At 44.5% G+C, this 13813-nt stretch overlaps 1 protein-coding gene across 1 annotated transcript; it reads right to left on the reverse strand.

Moving 5' to 3' along the window:
- Positions 1-640: 640 nt before the first annotated feature.
- On the reverse strand, positions 641-9758 carry LOC130578446 (thioredoxin). The gene is made up of 5 exons (XM_057374542.1): positions 9607-9758; positions 3795-3899; positions 3026-3085; positions 2150-2215; positions 641-717 (listed from the first exon to the last, which is right to left on the reverse strand). Exons 1-5 carry the CDS (start codon positions 9628-9630, stop codon positions 655-657), a joined length of 318 nt encoding a protein of 105 aa, XP_057230525.1. The 5' UTR covers positions 9631-9758; the 3' UTR covers positions 641-654.
- Between the last annotated feature and the right edge of the window lie 4055 nt (positions 9759-13813).

Raw genomic sequence — 13813 nt, forward strand, 5'->3', positions numbered from 1 at the left:
CCTAGGAACAAAGCAGCCAAACTCAGAYTGAAGATAGTTTGTTTCCAATACAACCAGAAGGTACATACATTAATGCCAAGGCAGAACTGAAAAGGCAAAAAGGCAGCAAGTCCAAGTCTTATCTTGTACTTCCATAGTAGGATTGGCACTATGATCTGGAAGGACAAGATTTAGCTTTGAAATCTAAAAGGAAACTTCAAACATTTTAAAAGTATTTAAACTAAAAAGAGGTAACAAAAGAAAGAACTATCCCACCCAGTGCCATCCTCTTTTCTCCAACTCTCCTTTCCATATTTGTAAATCAGATGACAGCCTGGTGACTACCATCTGAGTAAGGAGGCAGCAGACTTCTAAAGCAACTGCCATTACTATCCCACACCAATTAYAGATCAGTTGCCTTTGACAAATCTTTGTATCCAGACAGTACTCCTTTAACACAACGAAACATGACACCCAACTGGTATTATGAAATTTTTAACATTTTCATTGAACACACAACAATATGCAAAAGTGAAGAGTTTATACTTTATTGTACTCATTTACATGGACCAAGAACATAGTTYGCACCACTTAATCCAGCTAGCCTGTTTTTTAATAGTAGAAAAGTTACAGGGTGTAATTTAGCCAAAGCAGTCATGTTTTCATGGCTGGAGATTAGAGTAGACTTTTAATGGTCTCTTCCAGCTTCTCTTTATTGGCCCCAGAGAACTCCTGCACCTGTAAAGAGAGATTGACTCTTAGAACTCTTGCATTCAATACTTATTAACATTAATTGCATAACATCCGGTCACATACATGCCTATTTAACTCTGCTAAAAACTAAAGTTTTCCCACCCTCAAAACAGGGAGCATTTTGCAGTTCATGTATTTATTTCCCACTCAACTCATGCAAAAGTTGAGATAAAAATTTCATTTCCAGATTACCACTGATCCTGAATTAATATTGTGTAAGGCTCAAATAGAGACTTGAAGAGACTCTGAAAGTTCCTATGTATCAGAAGTAGTCACTTTGAGTTGCTCAGGACCCTACTGATCAAATTCTGGAAGGACTACCAAATGTCCTACCCCTGTACCTGGCTTCTCCTGTGAGAACTGTTCTTCTTGCAGACTACAGGGCAAAAAGTTAGAGGAGACATTMATCTGCTATCTCAAAAACGGTAGCTCTGTGTTCCTTTATCTRTGGGGGTATAAGGTACAGAGCAGACTACAGGCCATTAAACTGCTTGCTTGACATAAAAAGCCACACATTGACTGTTAACCTGTAATCACAATTCTTCCAATAACATCATGAGGCTGCAGAAGTTCATCCTAACAGAACTGTCAAAGGCTCATACTGACTCCATACTGAACTGAAAGTTACCCTATGTGTGACACTCAACTATCCAAGGGGCAATTCCCTTCCCTTCAGCCACAAAACTTACTGTTTTCCTTTAGAAAAAGGAAAGCAMTGTTTTCCTTTAGAAAAGCCTACCTTCACCTTAGGCAAACTAAAAGCCTAAGACAACACCATCTAGCTCAGCAAGTTCAGGCACAGAGCTAATCAAACTAGCCTTGCACAGGCAGCCCACCAGGCTGTCAGAGCACAGTCTGCATCCCATCTCATGTGTCTCCTGGCACAGCAGGTACAAGAGTTTGCTCAGTCCTCTGCTCAGGGACAGGACTTTCACTTCAAAGGTTAAACAGCCTCTATGTGAAGCAAACCAAACAGCTTTCTTTTGTATATAACCTCAACCAGGTTGGAGACTTCTATTTAGGTGGGATTCCATAGGCACCCATAATCATGTCTCTGCTTGAACATAAGCTGCATTCAGATAACAAACACTAATTAAGTGAAAAATAGGGTGCWATGCAGATAGATCAGCAGCCTTAACCAAGACATCTCAGTACACTAYCTCTCATGAAACTCTGCCTCTAAGATTGACCTGTAACACTCAGTTCACTACCTGTGAACAACAAAGTTTGCATCACCAGTTAACACTGGTCCATGTTACATTTGCTGCAGTGCTAAGATGAACTTGCTTGCTCTCASGAGTGTCTTAATGCTAGTGGTGCCCCAGAGACACAATCAAGAGAAAGCAGACTAAGTGGTCCAATATCCCAATCTTCTTTCAAGAAGAAAGCTTGCGTGCTCCAAAACAGCAGAGCCTACCTTCTTTCCACCCTTGTAGAACTGGAACGTTGGCATGCACTTCACATCGCAGTTTGTAGCGACATCCTAAGAGACAAAAAACAATCTTCAACTGTGCATATTCTCAAGGATGTTAAATTTAGAACTCACTCTAGCTGACTTCTGTTTAGGTGACACGGTAAAGCCAGTACTGTTCAAGATAAAGCAAAAGCTCTTCTGTTAGTCCATCACTAGCAAAACCAGTGCACTGTTAACACTTCCATGAAGCAAGCCTTAAAGATTCCCTCTGCAACATTTAATTCATGCAATAGCAAAAACCTTAAAATATATGTGTGCTGTGTTTATTAATAAACAGACCTCTGCATCCAAGAAGATGTTTGTTCGTAAGACTCAAGAGCCCTATGGCAACTTCTGGTCTTCCATGKGACATTTTTCAAGTAACTATTTGACAATGCTGGAACTGCAATATGGCAGACATTTTATTGCACTTAATTCAAGACCTAATTTAATTTGTAATGAAAGAGCAAAAGTGCCAAGAGCAGTGGAGGGACCAGACAGATCAGTAGGCTGTGAACCATTAGGTTTAAGGAAGATTGCATCAAAGCAGCTTGAGATCTTAGACTAACACWCCCTTCCAAAGTAAAGGGTCAGTGCTCCCAAGTTATCCAACACATGCCACAGGACTTCAAGTCTGCTGATAACCAAGGCAGTTCTGTTCAGGTATTCTTTGACAAAAATAATTTTTTCCAGCTAAATCCCTATCTCAATTTTAATTTTAAGTTGAAGTACACTCTTGTTTTGTTTCAGCATGGATGAAGACATTTTGAAAAGAATTCTCCCCTGTCATTTATATGAAAGCCTTTAGCTGTCCTCCCTCAGCACCACCYCAGACCTTACCTGGGCATCATCCACATCGACTTCTATGAAGATCACATCAGCATACTTTTCACCCAAACCCTAGAATGGGAGAAAAAAAAAACAAAAGCTGTACTGTTACAGTGTTCCAGGAATGTTTTCTTTGAAAAGATGCATTAATACAAATTGAAGGGCTGATGCTGCTTAACCCCATAGTGAAACATCCTTTATTTACTACCTTAATTACATACTTGATTATGAAAGCAGATATTTTACTATCAGAGCAAAAATTTTCTGTTTTGCTCCGAACTGTTTCTGGAGGAGTCTGTTGAAACATGTTCTCCTCATGTTCTCAAATATCCAGAGATAGGTGGAAGATCTTATGCAGCCTTCAGCTGATCACCAAAACATGCTACAGCTTCTGTCTTCTATAGCTACACWCTTGATCAGGAGATAATAGGGCCACTGAAAAGCAGCTGGAGAAGTTACATTAACTGTGTACAGCAGGATAAGCATTGTTTCCTCTCTATATCCCACTTCTTGAAGCAATACAACTGGCAGGTCTCTATGGACCTGAAATGCATGTAAGCACCAGAACAAAAGCTAAACCCCATTTTACTTCCCAGCTATATCAAAGGTCAGACTATTTAACTTTGTAGTCTTAAAAACAGACACTTCTGCAACTTCCCCCTTTTCCAGAAAATGCTGGCAGTCAAAAGGCAAAAGCAACTTCCCTCCATGTTATTGTCAAGCAACACAAAAACCTTTATATAGAATTTAATGCAGAAATAAACCCAGARGAACTACTTACGTGGAAAAAGGGCTTGATCATTTTGCATGGTCCACACCATGTGGCAGAGAAATCAACTACTATAAGCTTCTCACCAGCAGCCTGCAGTTCTGCCTCAAATTCAGCCTACCAAAAAAATAAAAACCAAAAATTGAACACATTAATGATTTTCCCCCTCCCTTCCTAAATGATAGAAGACTAATCCGAATGCTGGCTTGCTCTTAGGCCTAACACAGTAATCATTATGGCAGCTCTTTAAACACTTTTAACTGGGTTATTTGTACCATCATGTAAGTGCTTCAGTATGAATTGCTCTCTTTGGTGCTAGAAGCAGCCAGTGTCTTACGATTCTTCACTTAGAAAACAACCACAATGCCCTGTCAAACTCACTGAATTGTGGAAACATAAGCTAGAAATTCTGTAGTTATGATGCTCTAATCTCACAGCTCTGTGTTATTCTCAAAATGTTATCCTTGCAGTTTTTTATAATCCATATTCTAATTTCTTGGCAGTAAGACTCTCATTTTCTTCTGAGACAGACTTTCCTCTGGAGAATTTGAAAAGGACAGACATAAACGTTTATTCAGTCCTCAAGTTCTGGTGTCTTTTCCAACCAATAGCTAACATTAAAATGATATAGTGTGGTTTACTCTAAAACATGTTTTCCAAAGCAACCTTCATAGGATAGTAATTTTACTTACTTTGCCAAGTGAACCACATTTGACATCACTAGCCAAAGCAATGCTACCCATACAGAATACACAAATTATCACCCAACACTTTTTTGAGTCTTCAAGTCTGTGYGTTGCACTTAGTCACACCAATCATCTCTGGACAATGCTCCTTGGAACTTAACATCCTTACATGCCATTACTTATTTTTGATGGTCAAAAAGTGAATACTTCAATAGAACTGGAAGACTTTAAAAGCAGTAAGTACTTGCATGCTAGCAAAAGTATCTCAGGCAGATGCAGAAAGTGTTGATCACCTACTTTCTGACAGTGTCTTTTTCAAAGAAAGTACAAGCCACTTCAATGATTTTAAACTTTGTTGTCTTGACAATCAAGCTTCAGGAGAGCTGTTAATATAAACTTCAAAATATAGCTCCTTTATTCTCCCAGCCTAACAGCAAAGCAGTGGAGTTTTGTCAGCAAGAGCTGACTGAAAGAAATATGGTTACTGCTATATGGTTTGTTTTGCAGTGCAGGAAGAGAACTTATTCATACCAGCTTCTGCAATCAGCCACAAAAAGCTGAGACCTGACTCTAGGAGGCTAAAGAATGTCGTGCAGGTGAAGAGCCAAAAGTGCACATRGTCAAACTGGACAAAAGTATATTTAACAAGCAAGCAGAGATCCTGCATGAGCATTCTAATGTATGTATAATCCTATGTAAAACTCTCCACAGCTTCCTGTAACTTCAAATACACCSAGCATTACATCTCCCTGTTGACAGACAGCCTTCATGTTGGTTTTTCCATCCTTGCATCTTGGACTGTCTACTCTCTTGCATCTCCACAGTCTACTCTGCTAAAAGATCATAGTAACACTTCACACCACCTACTCYCATTCTGAAAGAGATGGGAACAGCTAAGTTTTCCTGTCTCCCAACATTCCCCTACTCCCATACTGACACAGGATGCATTCCTGCACCAATTCCCACCAACAACATTTAATCTCTCTGTAGACAGCAATCCAYATTTACTGCTCCCTCCCACTACTTATATCATAAGTTCCTCAWTCAAGCCTCACTCCTTTTGGCCCTGAAATCCTAATATTGATGTTTGGTACAGCTTCTGAGACCTCTGCACTGTAACATTACCACTCTATTGATTCCAATTCCCGCAGCTGCCAGTCAGACCATCCTCTTTTAACCCGTAAGTCTCCTGTCCAGCTACATAACTACAATATTCTGCAAAAGGAAGCCCAGCCCTGGAATGTGTTTATCAYATGGCCATACACCTCAGGTGTGCTCTTGTACAGAACAAAGGGAAAGTGGGAGGGCATTGTAATTACAGCTGGTCACATTACATTCACCAGTCGTGACCTGGTCCTGACTACAATCAGGCGTTACCCTGCAAATCATCTCTACTACCAGCCAAAGCTGCTGGAGGACAGTGAAAAGATATGCTGGGTCCAAAGGTACTACACCTGCAAGTTAAAAATCATTGAATGAGTGAGAAGTTCTAGAAGTTTTTCTAGAGAGCTTAATTTCCCTAGAGGAACGAAGACAGTAGCAGGAGCAAAACAAGCTGCTTGACCTGTCCAACTGACTTCCATAGTTATCCTTCAGGTTAACTGTAAAGCGACAAGCTTTCATATAAAAAAACCAAATAACCTCTTTACCAGAAGGGGAACCTCCCACAACAAGACCATTTTGTCAGGCTTTGAGATAATCTTAGAGCTTTGTTAAACAATGTTTTCCTCAGGTAGCAGCTGGGGAGCAGCAGCAGCAGGTTTGGGGGAAACCTCAGCTAACGTGCTGGTTAATACTGGTTTGTCCTTTTTCTTTTTTTTTGTTTTTTCTTTAACTACAACCTCCCTGAGCACACACAAGACCTCATTTTGCTTGTATTGTTGTCCAGCAGAAAAGGGCATTCTGCCTTCAACAAAAACACTTGTAGCAGGCATCTGTTCCCAAGGGCCAATTAAGAAGCTCTAATAATGAACACCTCTAGTGCCTCAGAGGTTCCTGGCACCAGGTAATACCTCAAAATGGACTCCGCTAGCCACAGCTGCTGAAAGGAGTCGGCTGCTCTCAGCAACAGATAAGATAGTGTAGGCCTACCTGGCAGATTTGATTAAAGCTTGGCTGTAAAAATTATTTTCAACACATATCAAGTCACCCTTGAACTTGCTCAGTCATCAGCTGACTGCCAATGGTTACTATGTAATTTAGTGAGGGTTTTCAGAAACAGAAGCTAGCATAAACAGACCAAAGGTTCGACTGCCTGAACTCTCTAGCAGACAGTGCTTCTCTATCACCTGTAACTGACGCTGCGATTTTTCAGCATTTTCTTTAACTCAGATAACAAAAGAGAAGCAGCTAGAATGAGGAGGAACACTTTGGCAGCACCAGCTTTTTAAGTTGATACACCCATTACCTCCTGCTATGAAAGGCAGTATGTCCCATTGTCAAACCCTCTTACAAACCAATCACTCATCTCCAGGCCACTACAAAGTTACCAAAATATTGCTCCTTTTGTGCAGATACTACAACAGGTACTGTGGCAGGTACTACAGAGGAATCAGTCAAACACCCTGAAAGCAGCCATTTTTTAGAAGCTAGTCTGTTTCTGAAAAGGTATGTAGGGGCATTTAGCTGGCTGTCCCTCATAAAAGCTCTTGCAGACAGTGCAAGAACGGGTTTTCCCTTTTGTATCAGAAGAGAATACAAACCAGCTTTACTGAAAACCGGAATTAATCCAGAAATCGTAGCTGCACTATACTTGAATACTCTGGGTGTTGCTGACATTAAAATCTTGTTGTCAGCATGACTGTTGAGTCCACACTCTCCACGGATGAGCAACAAAACTGTGCTTTAACTACAGCCAACTATTAATGAATGCCCATAGTTAGGAGGACACTGGAAGCCTAGCTAGCTCAGGCTCTGGCTCTCTTCCTCCAGAGCCAGGTTAGACTCTCCACGTTTAATCTGTTCCTGCATATAACAAGAGCCTCAAACCTTTCTCAAAAAGTTTTCCCCTCCCGTGCCTCCATAAACAGAGAAGAGATGCAAAGCAGAACAACAGTTTCAGGTTGCATTCACACACTACTCTCTTTCCACGAACTGAATGATAAGGCAGTTAATTCATCTAAAGGAGTTTCCGGCTTGGAGAAGTGGTCACAAGTGTTAGTTTGTATATTTATGTATCAGACGTTAAAACCTTTGCGGTCCAGTGGGAGAAGTCTGACATGATTWTAATTTACAAAGTGGGGTGACTGTAGAAGAGCACCGCCTAGAAGACAAACTCAGATGTGTGAGAGACTGGGAAGACTGAGGTCTTGAAACATTTTGGTGTGCATAAGTGTGAGGAAAGGGGCAGGTCAGGCCTTGCTCTGACGAGGCAGTGCATTGCCCCATATCCCCAGCCCTAGAGMCTGTATCGCAGCCCCACAGTGGGACACACACAACCACGGACACAGTGCAGGCAAACAGGTATTTAAGACCAAACACACTGCTAGCACCAGTCTAGTGTCTTGACCCCACCTCTCCTTGCAATTTCTATCTGCTGAACACCGCTGGGATCCAGGATTTCCTTTTTCTGTATATTTTCTGTCTTCTAATTCCTTCTCAGCATTTTTGAGCAACTTAAAATCAAACTGGCTTAGAGTTTAAGAAGTTGCTTCTTTGAGAAGTGCTTCATGTTGACTGAGTGTTGCTCTATACCTTTTGCCAAAGTTCTCTGATTTTCCAAAGTTGCAAGTAAAGTCTTTTTGTAGTTTTGACCTCTTGAGATTATGTTGTCTGTATCTCTCCTCTGCGTCTAACTCAGAGCACATGAACAACTGTAAGCCCCGTTAAAAACCTCACCAAGCGAGTTTTTTTGGGCCTTACAGGATGCCACACAGCATCACTCACAGAATGCCTCAAAATGAGATCAAACTGACACTTCCACCAAATTTCAGGTTCAAAAGGCGAGACAAGCCCAACAGGACTTTTCCTGAAACGAAGAGCTTGCTACATATGCACAGAGAATATTTTTTGAGGTTTGGGTTCCTAAGTTACAGCTAACAAATACTCTATTGTTGTCTATTAACCACATCAGCTGCTGTGCACGAGACCACATGCTATTTCATCACCAGCAGGGTATTCTCCATGCGGTGGTCCAGCCTTTACTACTATTCAAAGTCTCAAGGCCACAAATGTGTTTGCACTCACAGAATCATCCAAACAATGATGTGCTGCATTAGCGTACTGAATATGTCAGACAGCACCACAACCAGGGAAATCCTTCTTGTGCCAGCAACTCCTGCTGTTTAAGCATGAGGAATGGGCTCTAGCAATTCCTTTCAAGTCAAGAAAACTGGATTCATTTTTCCATGCTCTCCTATCCAGAAACACAACAGAACTTAGGCCAAACTCTAAGAAAGCCACCTGGCCCCCTGTACGCTAGCAGTCCCTACAAAAAGCAAATCGGGACATCACGGTATTGTATCACAGAACCACCTACGCTGGAAAAGACCTCAGAGATGGAGTCCAACCTGTGACGGAACACCACACTGTCAACCAGACCACGGCATTCACTGCCACGTCCTTCTCAAACATCTCCRGGGACGGKGACTCCACCATCTCCCTGCGGAGCCCATTCCAACGCCTAATTACGTCTTTTAAGAAATTCCTCCTAATGTCCATCCTAAACCTCTTCTGACGCAGATTAAGACTGCGTCCCCTCCTCCTGTGGCTAGGGCACCCCGGCTGTTACCCGCTTGAGCAATAAAACCTTTTCCTTAAGACTTTAAAGTGCGATAGGGARCAACCTGTCATACCGTGAAATTACATCACCTCCCTGTCCATTCCGATCACCCGAAGCCTCAGGTCGCGCAGTTATTTGTTCCCTCCCCGTGGTCTGACCCGAGCCCTCCGCGCGGTTTCCCTCATTCCCGCCGCATGGGCTCCGCCTGCCCRGGCAGCACACGGGCACTCACCCGCCATCTCCCGCAGGCCGAGGCCTCTCGGGAGCCCAGGATAACCCGAGCAGGGTGCCCCGCCTGCCCAGCTGCCCCCGGCAGCGCTCCCAACCCGCTCGACCGCCCGCCGKGGAGGGGATGCTCGTCCCGCCGCCCGTCCCTCTCACGGCCAAAGGATATGGCCGCCTCGCCTGTCTGACTCACCAGGCTTCCCACAATCTTCACCATGGCGGCGACCGCTGGGAAAGGAGGGTCGGTGTTTTAAAAGCAAGAAACCAAGAGACTCGTAGCTGCGCTGCGCGCCGCTTCCTCCCTCGCCTCCCGCCGCCCCAACGCGTCTCCCGCGCCGCCCCTGCCGCCCTTTTATCGCCAGCGCCGCGCCGCGCCGCGCATGCGCAGGGCCCGCCCCGCCTCCTGCCGCCCGCTGCGCGCCCCCGCCCATGGCGCCCCGGGGTCGGGGGGGCCCTGCTGAGGGGAGCCGGCGAGGAGGCCAGGCGGGARGGCTAGAGAGCGTCCCTGCCGGCGGCCGGGGAGAAGCGGCAGCCGGGAAGGCTAGAGAGCGTCCCTGCCGGTGGCTGGGGAGAAGCGGCAGCAGCAGCGGAAGAAAGGAAAGCCCAGGAAGGTTGGAAAAGTGCTGTGTAATGATGAGCAGGAAGTGCTCCGGCCCCCCCGCGTCCCCCGCGGAGCAGCTCTGTCTGACGCGCGCTTTGCTCGCCTTACGAGAAGGGGAGCTGGTGTTGCCCGTAGTGCGGCCAGGGCGCGGCTGCTGCAAAGCTGGTGCAAAGCTGGAAGGTTAGGAATACACCACGGGAATATTTTTTTTTTTTTAACCCCTTTTTGTTTTCCTTCCCACTACCAAAAGCACGGAGCAGCCCCGTTTCTCTGTGGGTGGCGGGCCTTTCTGCAGCGCGGAAGGCTCAGCGACACGAGGGATGCCAGCTCGGGGTAAACTTTAGCTSTATCCCGTGGCTTCCCTCAGGAAGGGACTCAACCAGGACGAGCGAGACTCCCCACAGWAACAGCTCAGCTTTCCCAGCCGAGGGGTTTCTGTGGTGGAATCTTAACTTYCCATCTATCTCGTTTATTTCTGTGTGTTTCGGAGACATCCTTTGTTTTACCACGCGCTGCACCACTGCCCACTCCACAGGGCAGATCAGGGCTGCCGCAGACCTCCTTTGCTTCTTTTGAGCTGCTAGGATTAAATGTTGGCCCTTGGAGGTTGCTGAATCCAGCTCCAACTGCACAGGAGAGTTTACATTTTAGGATACTGGTGCCGGGTGTGTTACTAATAGCTGTTTCTTCATATTTTAGCAGCTGGGTTACCAGCCTGTGGAAGAGTTTGCTCTGGGATACAGCTGARCAGAGGATGGGAAGACTTTAGTGCAGGCCCTGAATAAAAACCATGCTTCGTCCTTAAAAAGAAAAAGAAAACACAGTTTGGCTTGGATACAAGTTCTAACCCATCCCAACAGGATGTGCCCTCATATTTGTTTATGGTGGAAACTGAGTAAGTAATTTTTTATTTTGGAAGTTTAGTAAGTGTRTGGCTCACTACAGCCACAGAACTACTAAGCTCTCTTTTGGCCCTGTGGTTGCATCCCGTTTGCTCAACTTTAGTTGTGCCGTAGCAGGTCACCTCCTGTCTAGCTCTTTCCAKACCAGGTTTTGCCTGCCTGAAGCGCTTTGGATGCTACTCTCCCTGCTTGYTTGATGTCATAAGCATCCCTTTTTTTCTTTGCTAGCATCATCACAGGAGCCTGGATGCCTGTGGGTGAGAAGCAGCACCATGAAGGCTTGCTGGCTTCTGCTGGTTTTCAGATTTTCTTCCAGCTTCTTCCAGCTGGTCCGTGCTTGTCCCTTTGTCCCTGTGCCCTGTAGCTGGCAGAAGCAGCTGGTACATGTGTGCTGTRCAGCTTTGAGGGAATTCAAATGCTGCTGCTGGCTCAAGAGAAAGTAGGAATTCCTCATCAGGCACTATGGAATGTCTCATTGTTTAGATCAACAGTGCTGTAACTGTCCTATACACACAGTCACTCAASCACAGGGGTCTCAGCTTCTCATGTGCCCTCACTCCCACCCACCTTCCTCACAGCCACAAATGCAACATACTCCTCTCCCCCAGGTTGCTGGAGAGTGGATGTTAAAAATACGCAAGTTTACTTGTAAAGAGAAGTTGTAAATCACATGAATTTTATGCACGAGCAGACTGCTATATGATGTGTCATACCCAGGAGTCACTTGATAGGATGGTGGCCAATTGGCAAGTGCAGGGGGAACCAGGAAGCACTTACAGACACTCAGGAAGGTGTGTTTGCTTGCTTCTAAAAGTCAGAAGCAAGTCACTAAATGGAGGAACAGAGTAAAGGTGCAATGTAAGCTTAAAAAATCAGTCCAATTTCTCTTGCAAAAGGTCTGGAGACATACAAATGCCTGTGCCACTCATGCACAATAAGTAAGTATATATTGCCACAATCCTTGAATATGTGGAAGGCATGTGGGAGAGGAAGATGGCTCGTCTAAATTTAAGTGCCCTCAGGGGAATTAATCAGTACCATATAGGTGTAAGGTGCTATGCCATGATCCTCACAAAAATCCAGATGGGAATTAAATAAAAATTAGTCTTGTTTTAGTCACCTTTAAAACTCCTGTGATAGAAGGCGTGCCTTTTTTTTTTTAAACTTTCCTTGTGCTGATTTCTGTTACTTGTTACGTGAGAGCAACATGTGCCAGCAGTAGGGAAGAGCTTCACCCAGAGTTGTAGGTACACTCAGGGTTGTGCTCAGGATCAAACTTGCAGTAAGTTTGGGAGGCTGAGCAAATTACATTTTCAGTTTATTCTGAGCTGCTGTGAGAGGTTGGAAACAGGGTAGGAGAGGTGGGCAGCAGTAATCCCTGACAGGATGACCTGTTAGGCAGCTCATAAATCATGGTGTTCATCTGCATAAATGAGCTGGAGCTGTGACACATGATCCCAATGTGACACCCCCACATGGCTTTCCACATCTGTTTACCTGTCTGCAGCCAAGGGCAAGCTAACCTACTGGGCTTTGGGAGCATGAATCTGCTTTCCAGAGCTTGCTGTTGTCTTTCCTTCTTTGTGTGCCAGTGCATGTTGATGGCTGGAGGAAACACGATTTAGTGGTGAGACCCAAGGTAGGCTGGACATCCTCAGTGTGGCACTGCAAAGCATTAACCAGTGCAAAGCCTRCCCTTGTTGCTTTGGATTCTGACACACAATTGTCACTCGTGCCATTTCCCCAGACGTGCAATGGAGAGTGAGGAAGGAGAAAAATAAGGGGGAAAAAGAAGAGGAAGAACAAAGGAAATGGAAAAGGAAGAAAAGYTGGAAATGAGATCTAGCAGGTTGTACTAACTTCTCATGAGTTAATCTTTCCAAGCTCCCATGAGCATATCTAAAAGACAAACTTCTGTCTCTCCATACTACTATTAAGTCTCCTGATCACTCAAATGTGTCATTCAGTAAAAGGAACAGCTGCAAAGATAACACCACTAYAGCCATAGCCCAGATACTCAGTCATGCCCAACATTAAAAAGTGGTGCAGACAGTTGCAGAAATGAGGAAGCTGCTGTAGGCAGCAACTCCAGTCACAGCAGCATCAGATGGTACCATAGGAAAGCCAGGTTATTTGCCAGTGTCTTAAAATAGAAATCGAGAATGTTACACCTGGCCCTGACACTGCAACAGAGCAATAGTCTTTAATTGTACTTTTCCTTTCCCTCCAGCCTGTCCTTCTGGAAGATTTTGCTTTTGTAACTGCCTTATTAAAGTCAGTGCAATAAATGTTTAATAATTGGATAGGTGTGCTTGGTGTTGTGCCAGCGTAAGTCACAGAGGAAATATACTTCTTTCTCCCTCCCAGGCTGATGTACTACAGATGTAATTGCCCAGAACCCTTGATGTAGCACTTGGTTAGAAATGAGAGAAGTTGAGTAAAATGTGAGAAATAGAAAAGGAGAACAAAGTTCATCTCCCTTTACCATAGGGGAATGTTGATTAACAAATCTTTTCTGGGAATCAGGAAAACATCCATGTACTTCCCTCACACTCATTTTTGTTTTGTTTTTGGTAAGGGGAATGCTGCTGAATCTGTCTGTGCCCAATGTCCCCTGCTGCCACTAAGGAACAAGACTTTGGGGAGCAGGAAGGTATTACAAGGCTCTTGAGCTTGAGGACAGCAGTGGTCTAAGAGGAAAAGGGAATTTCAAGGCTGCCAGAGCATGAAGCTGAAATTTAGCACTTTCTGTTTGCTTATGCTGGGTGTGTGCAGAGTGGGGGACCAAGATACTCCTGGAGAGGAGATGAGAGATTTTTGCTTTTCTGGGGATATATTCATTTTCACATTCTTTTTGTCTGGGGGACAGCATCTGGTGATTTGGCCTGATCATAGAC

The sequence above is a fragment of the Malurus melanocephalus genome, unplaced genomic scaffold (genome assembly GCF_030028575.1).
Source record: "Malurus melanocephalus ecotype Western Australia unplaced genomic scaffold, MMel_1.1 scaffold_228, whole genome shotgun sequence".
NCBI lineage: Eukaryota > Metazoa > Chordata > Aves > Passeriformes > Maluridae > Malurus > Malurus melanocephalus.

What these genes read in the sequence shown, in the direction of transcription:
- LOC130578446 (XM_057374542.1), bottom strand. Translation starts at nt 9,630, where the DNA reads ATGGTGAAGATTGTGGGAAGCCTG. An exon ending in TGAAGATTGTGGGAAGCCTG is followed by an intron (nt 3,900 to 9,606) that starts GTGAGTCAGACA and finishes TTTTTTTGGTAG; the next exon opens with GCTGAATTTGAGGCAGAACT. An exon ending in TCTACAAGGGTGGAAAGAAG is followed by an intron (nt 718 to 2,149) that starts GTAGGCTCTGCT and finishes CTCTCTTTACAG; the next exon opens with GTGCAGGAGTTCTCTGGGGC.